Source organism: Mauremys mutica, chromosome 11 (assembly GCF_020497125.1).
Source record: "Mauremys mutica isolate MM-2020 ecotype Southern chromosome 11, ASM2049712v1, whole genome shotgun sequence".
NCBI classification, from domain to species: Eukaryota; Metazoa; Chordata; order Testudines; family Geoemydidae; genus Mauremys; species Mauremys mutica.
In genome coordinates, this window is record NC_059082.1 from 39,743,374 (window position 1) to 39,759,758 (window position 16,385).

Here is a 16,385-nt window from a genome sequence, read left to right on the forward strand (position 1 = left end):
TAATGAGCAGCTGTATCACCCCTGCCCTGCAACCCCTGGGTGCCTCTGTTTGCCAGAAGCTGGGAATGGGCGACATGGGATGGATCACTTGATGATTACCTGTTCTGTTCATTCCTTCTGGTGCACCTGGCATTGGCCACTGTCGGAAGACAAGATACTGGGGCTAGATGGACCTTTGGTCTGACTCAGTATGGCCATTCTTATGTTCCTACAATGCCTTGCTAAAGTATCTCCTACCTGGGCCGCTCACAAACAGCCTCCAGCATGGAAGTCACACCCGAAGTATGTGTGTGTGTCTTCAGTCTGCCAGCCATACTTGAGTTATCCTCTGGCTCTCACCAGCCTTGGTTATACCGCAGGGTGACCCCAACACACCTTCAGACCCAGATTTCCCCCCAGAAATGAATGTCATGTTCTGCCTAGCCGTCTTGTGGGCAGTACAAAATATTTTAAGTCCGTTATTCCTTAAAGAGAATAATGTGCCAGGTTATTATCTCGAATAGTTATTCAGACACTTCAGTTTAAACATACTGGATTAGATAAAACAGTAAAACAAGTTTGTTAACTACAAAGAGAGAGATTTTAAGTCATGAGGCATAAAAGTCAGAAATGGTTACAAGGAAAATAAAGATAAAATGTTTCCTAATACCTAACAGACTATGTCAGATTCATGCAAAATTTCTCACCATGTGCTTTCTTTCAGCCATCTTACTGACCAGTACCCATCCCCCAGAGCCCAACGACTGCTTCCTTTGTTGCTTCAATTGCAATGAATGTCATGGGCAGGCAGAGAGGGGGAGGGTGCCTTGGGGTATTTGTCCCTTCTTTTTAAAGTTTCAGTCCCTCTCTTGAAAATTCATTTCCGGCTTGGCACAAGAAGGCAGAGAGTCTATGTGGAAGGATATTCCCTTTTTCTTACCTGTGAGCGTCCTTTGTTTCCCTTCATCTTGATGACTCTGTTTACATCTTAAGGCAAATTAAGCAGAGCACACATTCCTTTGTTTAGGACAGACCTGTTTGCTAACCTCTGTTTGAGCAGGGCTGTGGGGTTTGGAACATGTGTTAATAACATCATACAGGGAAATGTTATAACTTTACTTACAGTGTTGCCACACATATTTTATCAGGACGATACTGACCAGCAAATTATGAGTTTTCAAATTATATCTTATAAGGCATAACTTGTACAAAAATTATTACAACATGTAGGGTGTGAACACCCGAGTATAATCTGTCACACATGTCTAAGAACAAAGAATTTAGCCCATACTTACAGGATGGGGGATTCTATCCTGGGAAGTAGGGATTCTGAAAAAGATTTGAGCGTCATGGTGGATAATCAGCTGGTGCAACACAGTGACCAAAAGGGCTAATGCAATCCTGGGATGCATAAACAGGGGAATCTCAAGTAGGAGTAAAGAGGTTATTTTACCTCTATATTTGGTGCTGGCGTAACTGCTGCTGGAATACTGCATCCAGTTCTGGTGTTCACAGTTCAAGAAGGATGTTGCTAAATTGGAGAGGGTTCAGTGAAGAGTCATGAAAATGATTAAAGCATTAGAAAACATGTCTTATATTGATAGACAGAAGGAGCTCAATCTATTTAACTTAACAAAGAGCTGCTTAAGGGGTGACTTGATTACAGTCTGTAAGCACTGTTGTATTAATTTAGATGTAAGGCTAAAGGCATTAACATAACCCAGTCACTGTCCAGCATTAAAGAGTGTTAAGGCTTGGGGTTTGGTCTACAGAGACTTCAGCCTACTTAGTCCCATGGCAAACACCATTAAAAATCCTTTTAACCTTTTATTAAAGATAAAGAAAAGAGGGGGACACATTTAAAGCCTTTACAATATAAAGTATTAAATAAGGCTTTCCTTTTAACAGCATACTTTGTTCCCTTTGTTAGCTGGAGAGAGTTTTTAAAAGGAAGAATCCTCATGTCTGACAGTCTCTAAGATGGTATCAAAGCTGGTAATAACTGTCCTTTTGGAGAACAGAGAAGAAGTTAGTTGAGATGGGCTGGAGCTGTGATTATTATTAAGATCCAATCCCATTTCATCCCAGGTGGTGGTTGGGAAGCAGCTGGAGCTGGTGGATGTGGTGATGTCATCTGGGTCCTTTTCTCTGGCCCTGTCCAGTCAGGACATCTCTCAGGATCAGGATGATGAAGGCCTGGGATCCCAGGAGATGGTGGGGGTGGCAGTCATTATTGTGAATCTCATCCCAGTAGCCAATTTTTCTCCCAAAGTCTCTTTTCTTCAAGGACCCCAAAAGGGAGTGATGGGCAGTAAAGCTAATGATGGCCACAAACCATACTGTAGAACTCTCTAGACGGTATTTGAGGGAAGCCAGGTGTACAGTCATTTTGCCTAAGTGCCGTGTCGACTGCATATGTCGCTTTTGCAATGAAAAGAAACATCCCATCTTCCACGGATGTAACTAGCATCAAGTAGAAGAAACACGTCTGGTCTATTTCAAAACATGCAAAACACCTCAGCTTCACAGCCATCAAACAACTCCTACATATTACATCAGAATCTACAGTGACAGAGTTTGCAGATCGTTAATAGAGAGCGCAGTCAGTTCTCTGTCTGGCTTCTTGAACCAGCAAGATATTATCTTGTCGGATAGGCAGATAGGGTTTGCTATAGCATCCTAAAGACAAAAGGACAAGAGGAAGTTACTCACCTTGTGCAGTAACAATGGTTCTTCCAGATGTGTCCCCCAAGGTTGCTCCACTATAGGTGTATCTGCGCCCCTGCTCCTCTAATCAGAGATTTTAGTTAGCAGTGTCCATTCAACCCACACATGCGTTCTCCCTCCCTCGTGGTCTGCCTAGAGGCTACCTAGTACTGTGCAGGCGAAATCCCCTCAGGTCCTTCTCTACCGCAAAACCCCTTATGGAGAACACTAGAGGGAAGGAGGGTGGGTTGTGGAGCACCAATAGGGGGACACATCTCAAAGAACCATTCTTACCGCACAAAGTGAGTAACTACCTCTTCTTCTTCAAGTAGTGCCCCTTGGGTGCTCCACTGCAGGTGACTTTATTTTGTCCACTATTTAGGCCTCTTTTCCAAAGCACCAACTTTGGTTCACTAATTTCTGGTTTCATACTCAAGGACTGTGTTAAAATCATGCTGGTAAACCAAGAATGATCTTAACACAGTCCTTGAGTTCGGACTAGCTCAGTCTGTTTGTCTCCCTTTCATGCCTTTCCCCACTAACATTTGCTGTTCCAGGTTCCTGTGACATCTTATGAACTTAAGCTCACGTCTTATAGTTGAACTCACAAATGGTAATGAGGCCTACAAGTTTACCCTAAAACAGTACTGTGGGGGGAGGGAGGGACAACTCACTGGCACGGCACCTCCTGCTGGTCGTCCTGGGAATTAGCTCTTCCAGCTTGGACCACCCTCTGCAGGCCAGTGTCTCCCTCCCAGACCCGGTGCCCTTTGCTCTGGGGTTCTGCCCCAGCAGTAACCCCCAATCTGGATCTCCCCTCCCTGGGGAACCCCCAACCCTCTAAACCCGCCTTGCCTCAGTGGCTACTGCCAGTCATCATCTAACCCCCGCTTCCTCGGGCAGTCTCTAAACCACTCATCATCAGCAAGGGGGTTAGGACCTGCTGCCTTTGCCTATCTCGGGGCTGCCCCTCTGCAGCCCCAGTACCTTTTAGTAGGCCCTTTTTAAGGCCTGCAGCCTGGGGCTTTTCTAGGCTGGAGCTCCCCAGCTCCCTCTGCCGTTCCCCAGCCCTGCTCCACCTCAGGTACCCTTCTCTCTCCAGCAGCCAGGTCCTTCTGTCCCAAGAAGCTAGAGAGAGTGCCACTTCTTCTGGCCCACAGCCCTCTTATAAGGGCCAGCTGGGCCCTGATTAAGCTGGCCACAGCTGTAGCTGCTTTCTCAATCAGCCCACCTTTCAGAGCTGCAGCCCTCTCCAGGGCTGCTTTTAACCCCTCTTTACTGGAGTGGGGCAGCCACCCCACTACAAGTACCTACTTGGGAAACAGTTCATGATGATCTCTTCAGCCCAGCAGAGAAAGGTCTAACACGAGCCAATGGCTGAAGTTGAAGCTAGACAAATTCAGACTGGAAATACTGCATACACTTTTAACAGTGAGGGCAATTAACCCCTGGAACAGTTTACCAAGGGTCATGGTGGATTCTCCATCACTGACAATTTTTCAGTCAAGAGTGCATGTTAGGTCTGCTCTAGGAATTATTGTGGGACAGTTCTCTGGCTGGTGTTACAGAGGTCAGCCTAGGTGATCACAGTGGTCTCTTAGAATCTATGAATCATTCCCATCTGCTGGCAGTGGCACAGCAATGAGACAGAGAGCGCTTGGTGTGCTGTGTGTTCTGGCCTCTGCAATGACCACTCCTCTGATTTCACTTGCAGAGTTGCTGAAGGAGACACTGACTTTTCCATGTGGCATCCAAGTGGAGCTACGCTTCCAGGTGGTTTTCTCTAACGTAATGCACGTGAGTGCAAAGCTGCAGGCTCCCCCTCCGCACGTCACCGAGATCCGACTCCTGCTCTGCAGACCCGCGGTGAGCTCCTTCATGTCTTTGGCTGGGGACCTTAGGCCAGTGTCCTGAACTTCCCTTCAGCAGGATTGAAAAGGCAGCAGAAATAGTAATGCCAGTGGTAGGGCAGGAAGGAGGAACAGTGTGCAGGTGGAGGTTATGTAGTGTGGGTGGCGTGTGTATAGTGTGGGTGGGGTGTATGTTTTGTGGGTAAGGTCAGTAGCGTAGCTAGTGGGATGCATCAGAAGCAGCTGCTTCTCCTCCCCACATTTTTAAAAAAGCAGCGCCTCAGGGGCTCCGCTCTGAACGGCCTGCCCGGCTTCTGCCCCGCTCCCGCCGATCAGCTGTGTCTCCCAGCAGGAGGGAGATAGCTGTTCGCAGAGCGGAAGCAGCGCCTGCCGGCCATCACTGCCAGCAACACGGCCGAAGGAGCCGTGGGGCAGGCGGCTGCGGGAGGCCGGCGCGGAAGCAGCTCGCTCGGAACGCGCCTGGCGGGGCTCGCTGCCATCTTCCCCCACCCCCCAAGAGGTAGGGCCAGCGCTGAGCTGGGCTGGTGCTGCATGCGGCGAGCCCCTCCCAGGCTCTCCCAGTCCCGGGGGCAGCTCCAGCCCCCTCTGCACAGAGAGCCCCTGGGACTCCAGCCCACTCCCATCCCCGGTAACCCCTCCCCAAGCTCCATACCCCGTGTACCCCTCCCATGTACCCCGTGCCCCTGCCTTTCCCTCCCCTTCACCTTCCCTCATACCTCCGTCCTCTGCCAGCCTCCCTGTACAGCCATGGGGGGGCGGCGTGGCTGGGGGGGGGCGCAGCATGGCCACAATGTGGCCGAAGGAGCCAGCCAAGGGGGGGAGGGGGCACAGCGTGGCCGGAGGATCCGGGGGGCGTGGCTGGAGGACGAGCCAAAGGGGGTACCTTTTTTATGTTTGCTTGCTCCGCCTGCTGTTAAAACCTGGCTACGCCACTGGGTAAGGTTTGGGAGGGGGTATATGTCCAGGAGAGGCTGAGGGGCTCAGTGTGTAGAGAGGGTGGGATGTACATTTGGGATGGTGGAGAGGGGAGCTGGGAGTGTTTGGGTGGGTGGGTGGAAGCCTGGGGTACTGCTGTCGGGGTAGGTGTGTTCAGGGGCCAGGCAAGGGGAAATGTGTGTTGAAAAGTGGGTTGGGAATGAGCTGCAGAATGGGCATATCACTCTGTTGCCAGAGTGTCTGTCTGGCAACCCTCTGGGGAATTGCATTTCTGACCATCATAAAGTGGAGAATCTGGGTGTCTTTGTTCTGCCCAAGGACGCTCACTCAGTCAGGAAGAGAGTCCTGCTTGGGATCCTGTAGCCAGCAGGAATCAGCCATGCCTGGACCCTACTTGCTCCAGCATGGGGACAGAGCACCACAGACTGGCTTGATGCTGTATCCTGGGGACAGAGACACTGGAGGGATGTCAGATGCTGCTGGAGACAGCTCAGTGCCATGCCCTTCCCAGAGGGAGGAGCCTGTGTGGGCTGAGTGACAGTGCATGAGCAGGGGCTGAAGTGCTGTGTGGGGAACGTTTCCCAGGAGTGTGCTCCCCTTGTGGGAGGCGCTAGCCATCTACAGCAGCAGCAGGCCCAACCAGCACCAATACGGGCCCATTTCACACCTACTGGGAGGGATGGCCCTCTGCTCCTCACAGCAATCAGGATGGGTGACTCAGGGCATCCCCATGAGGCTGTTCTGGGTTCCCTCAGAGCAAGCCACAGAACAAATGTTCTAAATGCAGAGGTGACGTGCAATGCCAAGGCTTTGTTACCTTTTATGTAAATGTGTTTCCAATGTCTCCTGATTTACCTCGGAGTCACATTCAAGCAGGTGAAATTACATTCTTCTTCAAGTGATCGCCCATGTCCATTCCACTGTAGGGCTTTCTGTGCTCCCATGCACAGTTGTCAGAGAGTTTTTACCCCTAGCAGTACTTGCTGGGACAGCTTGAGTGCCCTCTGCTGCCTCACATACATCATGTAGGCATAAAGGGCCAAGCTGAACCAGACCCTCCTCAGTTCCTTCCTGTCGCCAATGATGGTTGTTGGAGCTCCCTGGCCTTACTTCTGCTAATCTTTCCTGTTATCTGCATATAGCACCTGTGTATCATTAGTGTAGTTAGTCAATTAGTTAGTTTCTTAGTAAACAAAAATTTGTTTTTGTTGTTTCTGTGGGTTCCAGCACTCAGTGTGGGGGACTCACCCCGGTACTAGATGTAAGCCACACTTTCGGGGTTTCAAGCCCTGACACTCAAGGCTATGCTGAATAGCGACCCACACCCCAGTTTCCTTAAATACTTGGGGGAGGCTCATGTGAGTGTAGTGACGTGACAACTCATTGGCACGGCGCCTCCTGCTGGTCGTCCTGGGAATTAGCTCTCCAGCTCCGGAGCGCCCTCTGCTGGCCTATGTCCCACTGGCCCCTGTGTCCCTCCTGGACCCCAGTGCCCCTTTACCTTGGGTGCTGCCCTCTGGCAGTACCCCCACTCTCTGGGTCTTCTCACCCAGGGGAACCCCCAACCCTCTACCCCCACCTTGCCTCAGTGGCTACTGCCAGTCATCATCTAGCCCCTGCTCACTGGGACTGCAGTCTATACCACTCATCATCGGCAAGGGGGTTAGGACCTGCTGCCTTTGCCTGTCTCTGGGCTGCCCCTCTGCAGCCCCTGTACCTTTTAGTAGACCCTTTTTAAGGCCTGCAGCCTGGCCCCAGCTGTGGCTGCTTCCCCAATCAGCCTAGCCTATTGGCTCCCAGGGGCAGCCCTTTCCCAGGGTTGTTTCAACCCCTTCAGGGCCAGAGCAGGGTAACTGCCCCTCTACAGTGAGTGAGAAGTGCAGCATTTGTAAGGGCTCTAGGCCCCATTGGAAAAAAGACAGAACAGCCAGATTAAAATATCTGCTCTTGGAGTCGGTGCTGCAGCCTCCATTTGAGCCCTCTACTCTGGGCTCTGAGCACCTCGGCGTTGGTCAGTAGCACACCTCTGACACTACTGGTACTGAGGGGTAGATCGGCATCTCCGGTACCGAAGAAGAGGCATTGGAAATTGGATTCAATATCAGGGTCATTGAGGGATTCAAAGAGGTTGACTCTGCTAAGGACTTGAGAAGGCATTCTACGAGGAAGCACTCCCCACAGCACGCCTCTAACCAGGGGAGTTCATTGACTCCAGAGCCCAATGGGTCCTGTCAAGACCGGCTCTCGATGGACTTGCCTCAACATCGCTTCATGTTCATACTTTTCATACTGCAGAGTATCTTCCCAGTATCTTCTACTCCTGAGGCATTTGAGGATGCAAGAGAGTTGCTGAACCTCTCAGTGCTGATGTCACCAGTGGTTCAAGAATCTCACCTGGCACCAGTGTCTGGGGTACCACCTCTGACGCCTTCATCTCCACACTGAGCACCTCCTCCAGATGTGGCTATCCAGGTACCAGTGAGGCTGGCACTGTCTAGGGGAATACCACCGATGATATCTCCTGCTCCCCTTTCTTACTCCTGAGAGAACTTTGTGTCACTGTGCGTTCGCAGAATTCATGTCACCCACAGATATTTTTGCTTACCCGCAGAAAAATGACTTCTGACAGGGAAGCAAAGGGAAAGGCACAAGAGCAGTCATGTGCCCATCCCCGGCAGCGCAGACAAGTTTGTTTGGGCACCCAGAGCAGCTGATAGAGATGTAAATCAGCTCCGGGGGAGGGCGGGCAGTCGTATGTGTGTGTGTGAGAGAGACAGACAGACAGACAGACACACTGTCCCCCTCACTCACTATTGCAGCACACTTGGCATGGAGGGGAGAGCTTCAGGGTGTTTCTGAGGAGGTAAGCATGGGGCAAGCTCTGTTCCCCTCAGAGCACAATGTAGCAGCCTGCCTGCTTAGTGAATTGTTCCCATTGTCTTTGTGAATTCCCCCAGAAGTATAAAACAGGTGTAAAAGTTTTAAGGCCAGAGTGGCGTAAAGGACAGTATGGGCTTATAAATGCTTATGGTGCTTTAGTGATTAGAACTGGTAGAAATTTTTGGACTGAAAAAAATTCCTATCAAAATATACTCCATGAACTGTTTGCTACTGACCTTTCTGGAGATGATCAGTAGCCAGTATAAATTGTGAGTTTAATTCCCCAGCCCTCACTTGCTCTTCAGTTGCCTATGATTTAACACTGAGCATATGGCTGCATACATTTGTTGATTAATAATTAGAAATAAAGGGTCAAACCTAGCTACATTACTATTAGGCAAGAGGATTTGGGGATTTCCTCCAATGCTCCCCACTCCCATTCTCCATCCATTGTATTGTAGTTTAAATAAATTACCAACATAATTGAAACCAGAGTAATTGCATTATTTTGACAAATAAAATATGCAGAATTTTGCAGAATTTTAAAATACGGTGCGCAGAATTTTTAATTTTTTGGTGCAGAATTCCCCCAGGAGTACTTTTCTTCAACGTCTGGGCCTTCTCCAGTACTGACAGGTATGGCGCCACCTTGGTATCAAGAAGAAGCATCTTCTTAATCAGATTCTGAAGGGCGGGGGTCTACGTATCCCAGCATAGCCAGTCTCATCAGGAGGGTTACGCCACCTGCCTGCCCGGGTTTCCATCTACTGGGTGTCAGGAGCATCATCGCCACAAGCATTGTATAGTCGGTACCAAGCATGGCTCCGAGCAGAGTCAGGATCCTTCTCACAAGCAACTGCAGGAGGTCCATTTCCCAGCTCTTGGGAACTCCCCAAGTGGATTTGCTTGTAACAAGGGACAACAAAAATGTCACCAGCTCTGCTCCAGAGCAGGACGCAGTTGGGTTTGTTGAGGGCTCTGGCTGGGGGTGCAGGCTCTGGTGTGGGCCCGGGGATGAAGGGTTTGGGGTGCAGGAGGAGGCTCTGGGTTTGGGGGGGCTCAGGGCTGGGGCAGAGGGTTGGGGATTGGGGTTGGGGCATGGACTTACCTCGGGCGGCTCCCGGTCAGCGGTGCTGCAGGATAAGGCATGTTCCCCGCCAATCTTGGCACCGAGCTGCACCCCGGAAGTGGCCAGCAGGTCTGGCTCCTAGGCAGGGGGGCCAGGAGGCTCAGTGCACTACTCTTGCTCACAGGCACCACACCCCAAGTTCTCATTGGCCATGGTTCTCAGCCAATGGGAGTGCAGAGCCGGTGCTTGGGGCGGGGGCAGCACGCGGAGCCCTGTGTGTCCCATACCCCCCCAGGAGCCGGACTTGCTGGCTGCTTCCGGGGTACAGCATGGAGCCCGGACAGATAGGGACTAGCCTGGCTTAGACCCGCAGCAGCGCCGACCGGACTTTTAAAGGCCTGGTTGACTGTGCTGACCTACCCATCAACACTGGTTTTCTCAGCTTTTGGACCTATCAATCTGTCTCCCACTATTGCTCCGACTTCCCACAGACCTAGTTTTGCAGAATCATGGCGGCCTCCTCTACCCAACCCTTGAGGCTCTCCACCTGTTGGCCTGGAGGCTTCATGGCTAACATCAGCAGAGGAATCCTACTCAAGAGAGGTGCAGGAGGTAGTGTTGAATAGTAGAAAGCCATCAACAAGGTCGACCCATCCTGGCTGAGTGGAAAAGATTTTCCATCTGTTGGAGGCTGAAGGGGGGGTCTTCCCCATTCTTGCTTCTGTTCAGCATGTGAAGGACTATATTTTGTGCCTGAAACATCAAGGATTAGCTTAACTGGGACACAGCTAGCAGCTATATTGACATTTCACCTTCTGGTGGATAACTGCTCCCTTTTTTCCAACCCATTGGTCATAATGTTTTTGAGGAGCTTGGACAGGATGTTGCTGCAGGTATGGAGTCCTATTCCACACTGACGTCTGAATTTACTTTTATCAAAGCTGATGGGTCCCCCCACTTTTGAGCTTCTAGCAACTTGCTCTTTGTTACACCTTTCAACAAAGGTAGCATTTATAATGGCTATTACATCAGCCAGGAGAGTAGGGCAGTTCAGGGCGTTCTACCACCAAGAGGCTGTAGAGGTCTCATCAGAAATGGAAGACAAACTGTGGCACTTGGTCTGACACAATGCCAGTCAATAGTCCATGGAGCCAAAAGATGTGTTCAAGGAAGAGGTGGGTGGTTCCAGGGCAATGGGAACTGCACAAGAGGGAATAAAACATGCCACTTTGGTCAAGTAATCAACGGCAACCAACCCAATTGTACATCCCTGGGAGTGGGGAGTTCTGCTATGAAATCCAGGGACACAGTAAGCCAGGGCTGAGAGAGTGTGCATATGGACTGAAGACCAATTGCCTTTCCACAAGGGTTCTTGGCCCGGGAACACAGATCACAGCAGGAGTCAGTGTATTTCCTGACATACGAGTCTATACCCAGCCACCAGAAATTTCACAAAACCAAGTTCCTGGTTTTAGTTTGGTGAGCTGGGACTCATGACATACTTCGAGACCTTTGCATCTAGGCTGGCGGTCCAGAACAGAAATGCGTCCTCCGCAGTACAAAATTCCATCCTGTAACCGCAACTCTGAACTGGCCTGGGGTCCGCATCACCCAAGGGCTGGCGATCTGGGTGGCAAAGGGGTTGTGAGGCAGCAGCGATTAAATGAGTGACATTAAGTCTCTGCCCATTGGTCCCAGGACAAAGGGAGATGGCATAAGGATGGTTGAATGTGGTGTTGTGCATGAGTCCACAAGTTCATCCATGTGGGACAGGGCATCTGCCCACCTGCTTCTTGCACCTGCATAGCAGGATAAATAAAAGTTTGTGAAACTCACTTTCTGTTGCAATGAGGGAACAATGATATGTCCTGATACTGACAGTTTTCCTGTCTACTTAAGCCAAAGCTTACTTCAGCTAATGCAAAGTGTTATGGGATACTTAGCATAAGTGAACAAGATTATAATATTGGCCAGTTTAGGCTATATCGCTGTTACAATGTTTGTGCTTAATATATACTTATATGCATATGGTGTGGATGATACATGTTATTAATATATTTATATGGTAGCCAGCATATGTTAGTCAACACAACCATGCCTGCAACTGTTTCCATCACTCTGCACTGCCTCAGCTGTTTGTGGCTTCAGAGTGACTCCCAGACAAATCCTGGAATCTGGTTATATAGATTCTAGCAGTGCCCACAGTATAATACTTAGCCCTTTTCATCAATTGCTCTCAAAGCACATCATAATCTTTAACGTCGTTATCCTTGCTGCCCCGGTGGGTTAGGGCAGTGCTGCTATCCCCCATGTACAGCCAGATTAAATGGCTTGCTCTCGGGCACTCAGGAAGTCTGTAGGAGAGCAGGGGATTGAATGATGGTGTCTTTAGTCCTAAACTGGGAGCCTACTCACTGGGCCATCTGTTGGGCACTTTACAAACACAAAATGAGGGACAAGCCTTCCCCACAAGAGGCAACAGACAGACGGACAGAGGATAGGGAGAAGTAGTGCATCATGTAAGTATAGGGGTCAGGGTTGTGATTGTTCATGTCTTGGGGATGGAGTATCATCATCTTTAACAGCTGGAAGTTTTATGATGTACAGCGAGGCTGTCTGCTAAGGGTGTTTGTTAGATTGCAAAGCCAAACACTCACAAGGTAGCCATTACAGACTGGGTAATGCATGCCAGCAAGGGAATGGCAGGGAAGGGCTGCCTGGAGAGACACTGAAGGAAATGCTGGTGAGGAGGGAGGAGGGCAGTGAGCCAGGAGAAGACAGGATAACAAATGGCAAGGGAAGAGAAGATGATAACATGTCAAAAGCAACAGCGAAGTTGAGGTGAAGGTGGCGCAGAGGCCTTGAGATCTGACCAGAAACTGATCATTAGAGACCTGGGCAAGAGCAGCTTAAGGATGGGCGTTCAGTGGGAGGGAGGGAGGTGGACGCAGTGGCTGTGAAGTGCAAATGGGCTGTGATCGAAGGAGAACGCGTGGGGTGGAATATACCTTTTGTTCTGTTCCAGACTAACAGCCTGTCTTCACAGTAGAGTTAGCTCCAGGTATAACTCTGCTGTTACCCCAACCAAACTGCCATGCACACGGACAAATCTCCAGTTTGAGTTCAGTGGCGCTTTAAACTGGCATGACCTAGTCCTAGGGGTTGGGGGCTGGAGCTCGAGCGCTGCTGATGCTGGAGCTACTAACGCAGTGCAGACGCAGCTACTCTGTGCTTGTCATACAAATACTGTGTTGCTAATCCAGTCGCTCTATGCAGCTCCAGTGCCGGGTCACAGTGTGGTTGCTCTTGCTTGAGCAAAGCTAACAAAGAGTTAACTTGAGCTAATTCAGCAGAGAAGAAGTAGCCTAGTCACCTTCCACCTGAGACCAAATACAGAACAGTGCAGCCCCAGGAACAATTTCAGATGGTTTGAAGTAACTGACCAGGGGGTTGGACTGGACGTGGAACTCCACCCCTTTACAATGCTATGCTCTCCACTCACCAGCAAGAATGCTGCCTTTTAATGTTTCCTCCTAACTCTTTGCCTCAACCATTGTTGCTCTTTTCTGAGCTCCCTCCCATCTGCATGTCTCTGATGCACCAAGTACTTGGAAATAGACGCGTCTTCAGGTCAGGTTGGTTTGTACAAAAATACTCCAATCTCCAAGGTATTTGCATTTATCCGCTTCCTCCGGAAAGAAGCCTTAATCACGATAATGGAAGCTGGGTCACCAATTGCTTCTGTTCATGCAGCAAAGCCTCCTGCTGTCACTAGCCCTTCACGCACAGACATGCCTGTTAGCAGCAAGGACTGAACTCAGGAGCTTCAGCACCCGTGCACCAAGCCCTTGCCAAGACTCCAAAACTCCCCACCTGCACAGATGAGAGATCAGAGCGGATGGGAAAGTTGGCGTGATATGCCCACTTGTTCTGTCTTGCTGCTAGTGTCACTTTTTACACACCCTGCTCCATTCTGAGGGCTGTTCTGCAAAGGCCACATGGCATTGAACAGCTAGGCTGGGGTCAGTGCAGCGTCAGTCCCATCCCTGTACACTGACTGCAGGGGGCTTTTGTGGGGAACACAAGCCCATACACCAGCTGTATACCACAGCCATTCAGACTTGGCTCGGGGGAGATTCCCGGGCCATTTGGCAGCTCTTGCAGCCAGCCAGCCAGCACACCTAAGGATCTGGCCAAGCCTTTTAGGGTACCTCTACGCAGCCCATGTCAGTGAACTTCCCAGCCCAGCTTCGACAGACTCAGGTTAGTGGTGCTCACACTAGTTCTCTAAAAATAGCTGTGCAGACAGCACCTTGAAGTTGCAGCTTGGGCTGGAGGTCAGGCTCTGAAGCCCAGAGAGTGGGGTGGGCTTCAGACCAAGCTGCAACATCAAAGCACTGTCTACACAGCTATTTTTAGCACACAAGTGGTGTGTTAACCTGGGCTGGGAGGCTTGCTGGTGGGCTGCGTAGACATTACTCATGAATCTGGAGAAAACAGCAGGCTGTTGTAGTTGCTGGAATGTCCCACCAGAGGGCCTCATGATCCCTCATAGCAGGCCAGCGTATTACAGACACCCTGTTACAGGAGGACAGGTAACATCAAGTAGAGAGGTACTTTTTTTTTTTAAGATCTTTATGCTGGCAAAAGCCCTATAGTTCTCTGGCTGCCTTGTACCACCAGAACAGCACAAAAGTGAGTGCTCAGAAACTGTCCCTGTGTTCTTACAGTTCCCATTTGTATTAGGAAATGCAGGATTTACCTTAACCAGAGCTCTCTGGGCAAGGCCAGCCCCAGATACTGCTGGGTTTGAGTAGCCAGGTGTGTGTGAATTACTGGCTTGTGCTGAGAATGCTTTTTTGTTTATTCTTGTCTGTCTGCTCCAGGAGGTGCGAGAACTGGCCATGCTGACTGACTGCCAGTCTGACCGGGTGGTGTCACTACTTGTCTCACTGTATGAGCAAGAGGAATTGGACTGTGTGCTCCGGCTCTGTGGCCTACAGAAAATTCAGGTAAAAAAGCCACCCTCTGTGGAAATCTCACTTCTGGCTTTACTGCCACAAAGAGCAGCAGGTGCCTCCCAGACCATCCTTGCAGGACATGTCCACCATCCTCAAGCATTCCTGACCCGTGTTCCTGGGTGTGAAGGGAAACATTGGCTCAGATATGGCCATGGTGCAGCAGCCTCTCCCTGGGCCTTGAACTCTCCTGTGGCTGATTAATGACCAAGCCAACACTGCTGCTATCGGGGCAATTCACTGCTGGGTCACAAAAGATCTGTCCCCTTTGTTCACACTTCCTTTCTAGCCTCAGGCCAGAGAGCATGTTTTCTCCAGGCCTTTCGGTTTCAGACAGATGGCCGGGCCACAAGCAAAGACCAGACCCATCTCTAGTGGCTTACAACATTTTTTAATTCCATCAAGAGACAGTTACCTAGCCCATAAATCAGTGGTTCCCAAACTGGGATTTGTGAACCCCTGGGGGTTCATCAAATGTTACAGGGGGTTCTTGGGAAAAAATTCCCTAATGGCGGACAGAGCTCTCCATAGGGACCCCAGGCAGCACGGAGCCTGGAGCCCCTGGACTTCCAAGAGCTAAGCAGGTCAAAGCAAGCATATCTATCACACTAAGGAGATTTAAACTTCAAGACTCCTTATAAGAAATGGAAAGGGAGGTGGATATTTTTTGCTGTTTTTAAAATTAAATAGGCTGCTAGTGTTGTTTTTACATTATTATGAAGAACAAGTTTAAGCTTTGTTGTAATGTGCATTGTTGCTCAAGACCTGAATGCTTGTGTAGGAGGAACTCTTTGAGTTGGCTTCTTAAATACCTTCATGCTGTTTCACATCTGATACTCTTTGATGAAACTTAGGAGTCAGAGGCGCCAGTACGGGGGGGGCGACGAGGATCATGTGCCACCCCCGCATCAGCACACCCCTCTGCGGGTCCCTCCCCTTTTTTTCTGTGGCTCCTGCAGGCCCCCCCCCACTTTTCTGGCGGTGCCCCCCAGGCCCTAGGGTGCACGGGGACTTTGCCCCCACACTCTTTTTTTTCTACTGGCGCCTCTGATACGAGCCTTGTCTTTTTTCTACTGGCTGTTACGAGCCTTGTCTTATAACAGGCTTAATTGAAAGTGATATAAGCTACAAAAGTGAGATCTTGGAAAAGTTGCCGTTTTCATAATGTAATAAAAATACTGTAATGATAACTAATAATTAATCAATAGTGTGTAATAAGCATGTCATAAAAACAAATTTTACATTTCCAAGATCACTGCTTTTATAATTTATGTTGCGTTAAGGGAGAAAATCCTTGGAAATATTCATTTTTAGGAGGGGGTTCATGAGACTTAACGTTTTTGTGAAAGGGGTTCGCGGGTTGTTAAAGTTTGGGAACCTTGGACGAGGCTGCTCATTCAGAGAGATTGAGTGATAAACAGCAAGGCCAGAAGGAGGGATCATTTTGGTTATCTAATCTGACCTGTCTAGCATAGGCCAGAGAGACCCTCAGCCGGTCAGCCCTGCAGTGCTGAGACTGGTTCTTCCCTGCTACCTGAGGGCCCAACACTTTGCAGCTGAGCCACAGTGTATGCAAAAGCATCCAGACTTGGTGTGAAAACTCCAGGAGATGGAGAATCCATGAAATCCCTCCATAAGCTGGTGCCAATGGATAATCTCCTCATTGTTACAAAATTGCACCTTATTTTTAATTTGAATTTTTAAGATCCAACTTCCAGTCACGGGATCTTCTTATTCCTTTATCAGCTAGATTAAAAGGCCCCCTACATCAGATGTCCCTTCTCTGCATAGGAATGCAAAGGGGAATGTGTCCCCCTATCCTTTATTACCAAAAAAACTGCTCAGTCTCCTTTTTTTAGTGTGCATTCCTTATAATTTATTCAAGTCCGTCCCGTCCCCCGTGCCCCCCGCATCAACACCTATAAA

General features: G+C 49.7%; 1 protein-coding gene across 2 annotated transcripts in view; it reads left to right on the forward strand.

The window, feature by feature from the left end:
- The window catches only part of LOC123344603 (mucosa-associated lymphoid tissue lymphoma translocation protein 1-like), a 91,809-nt gene that overhangs the window by 67,995 nt on the left and 7,429 nt on the right, over window positions 1-16,385 (forward strand). For both annotated transcript variants that reach the window (XM_044980995.1, XM_044980994.1), the window contains exons 13-14: window positions 4,400-4,551; window positions 14,328-14,453. In XM_044980995.1, coding sequence (XP_044836930.1) covers window positions 4,400-4,551; window positions 14,328-14,453 — 278 coding nt within the window. The remainder of the gene's footprint in view (window positions 1-4,399; window positions 4,552-14,327; window positions 14,454-16,385) is intronic.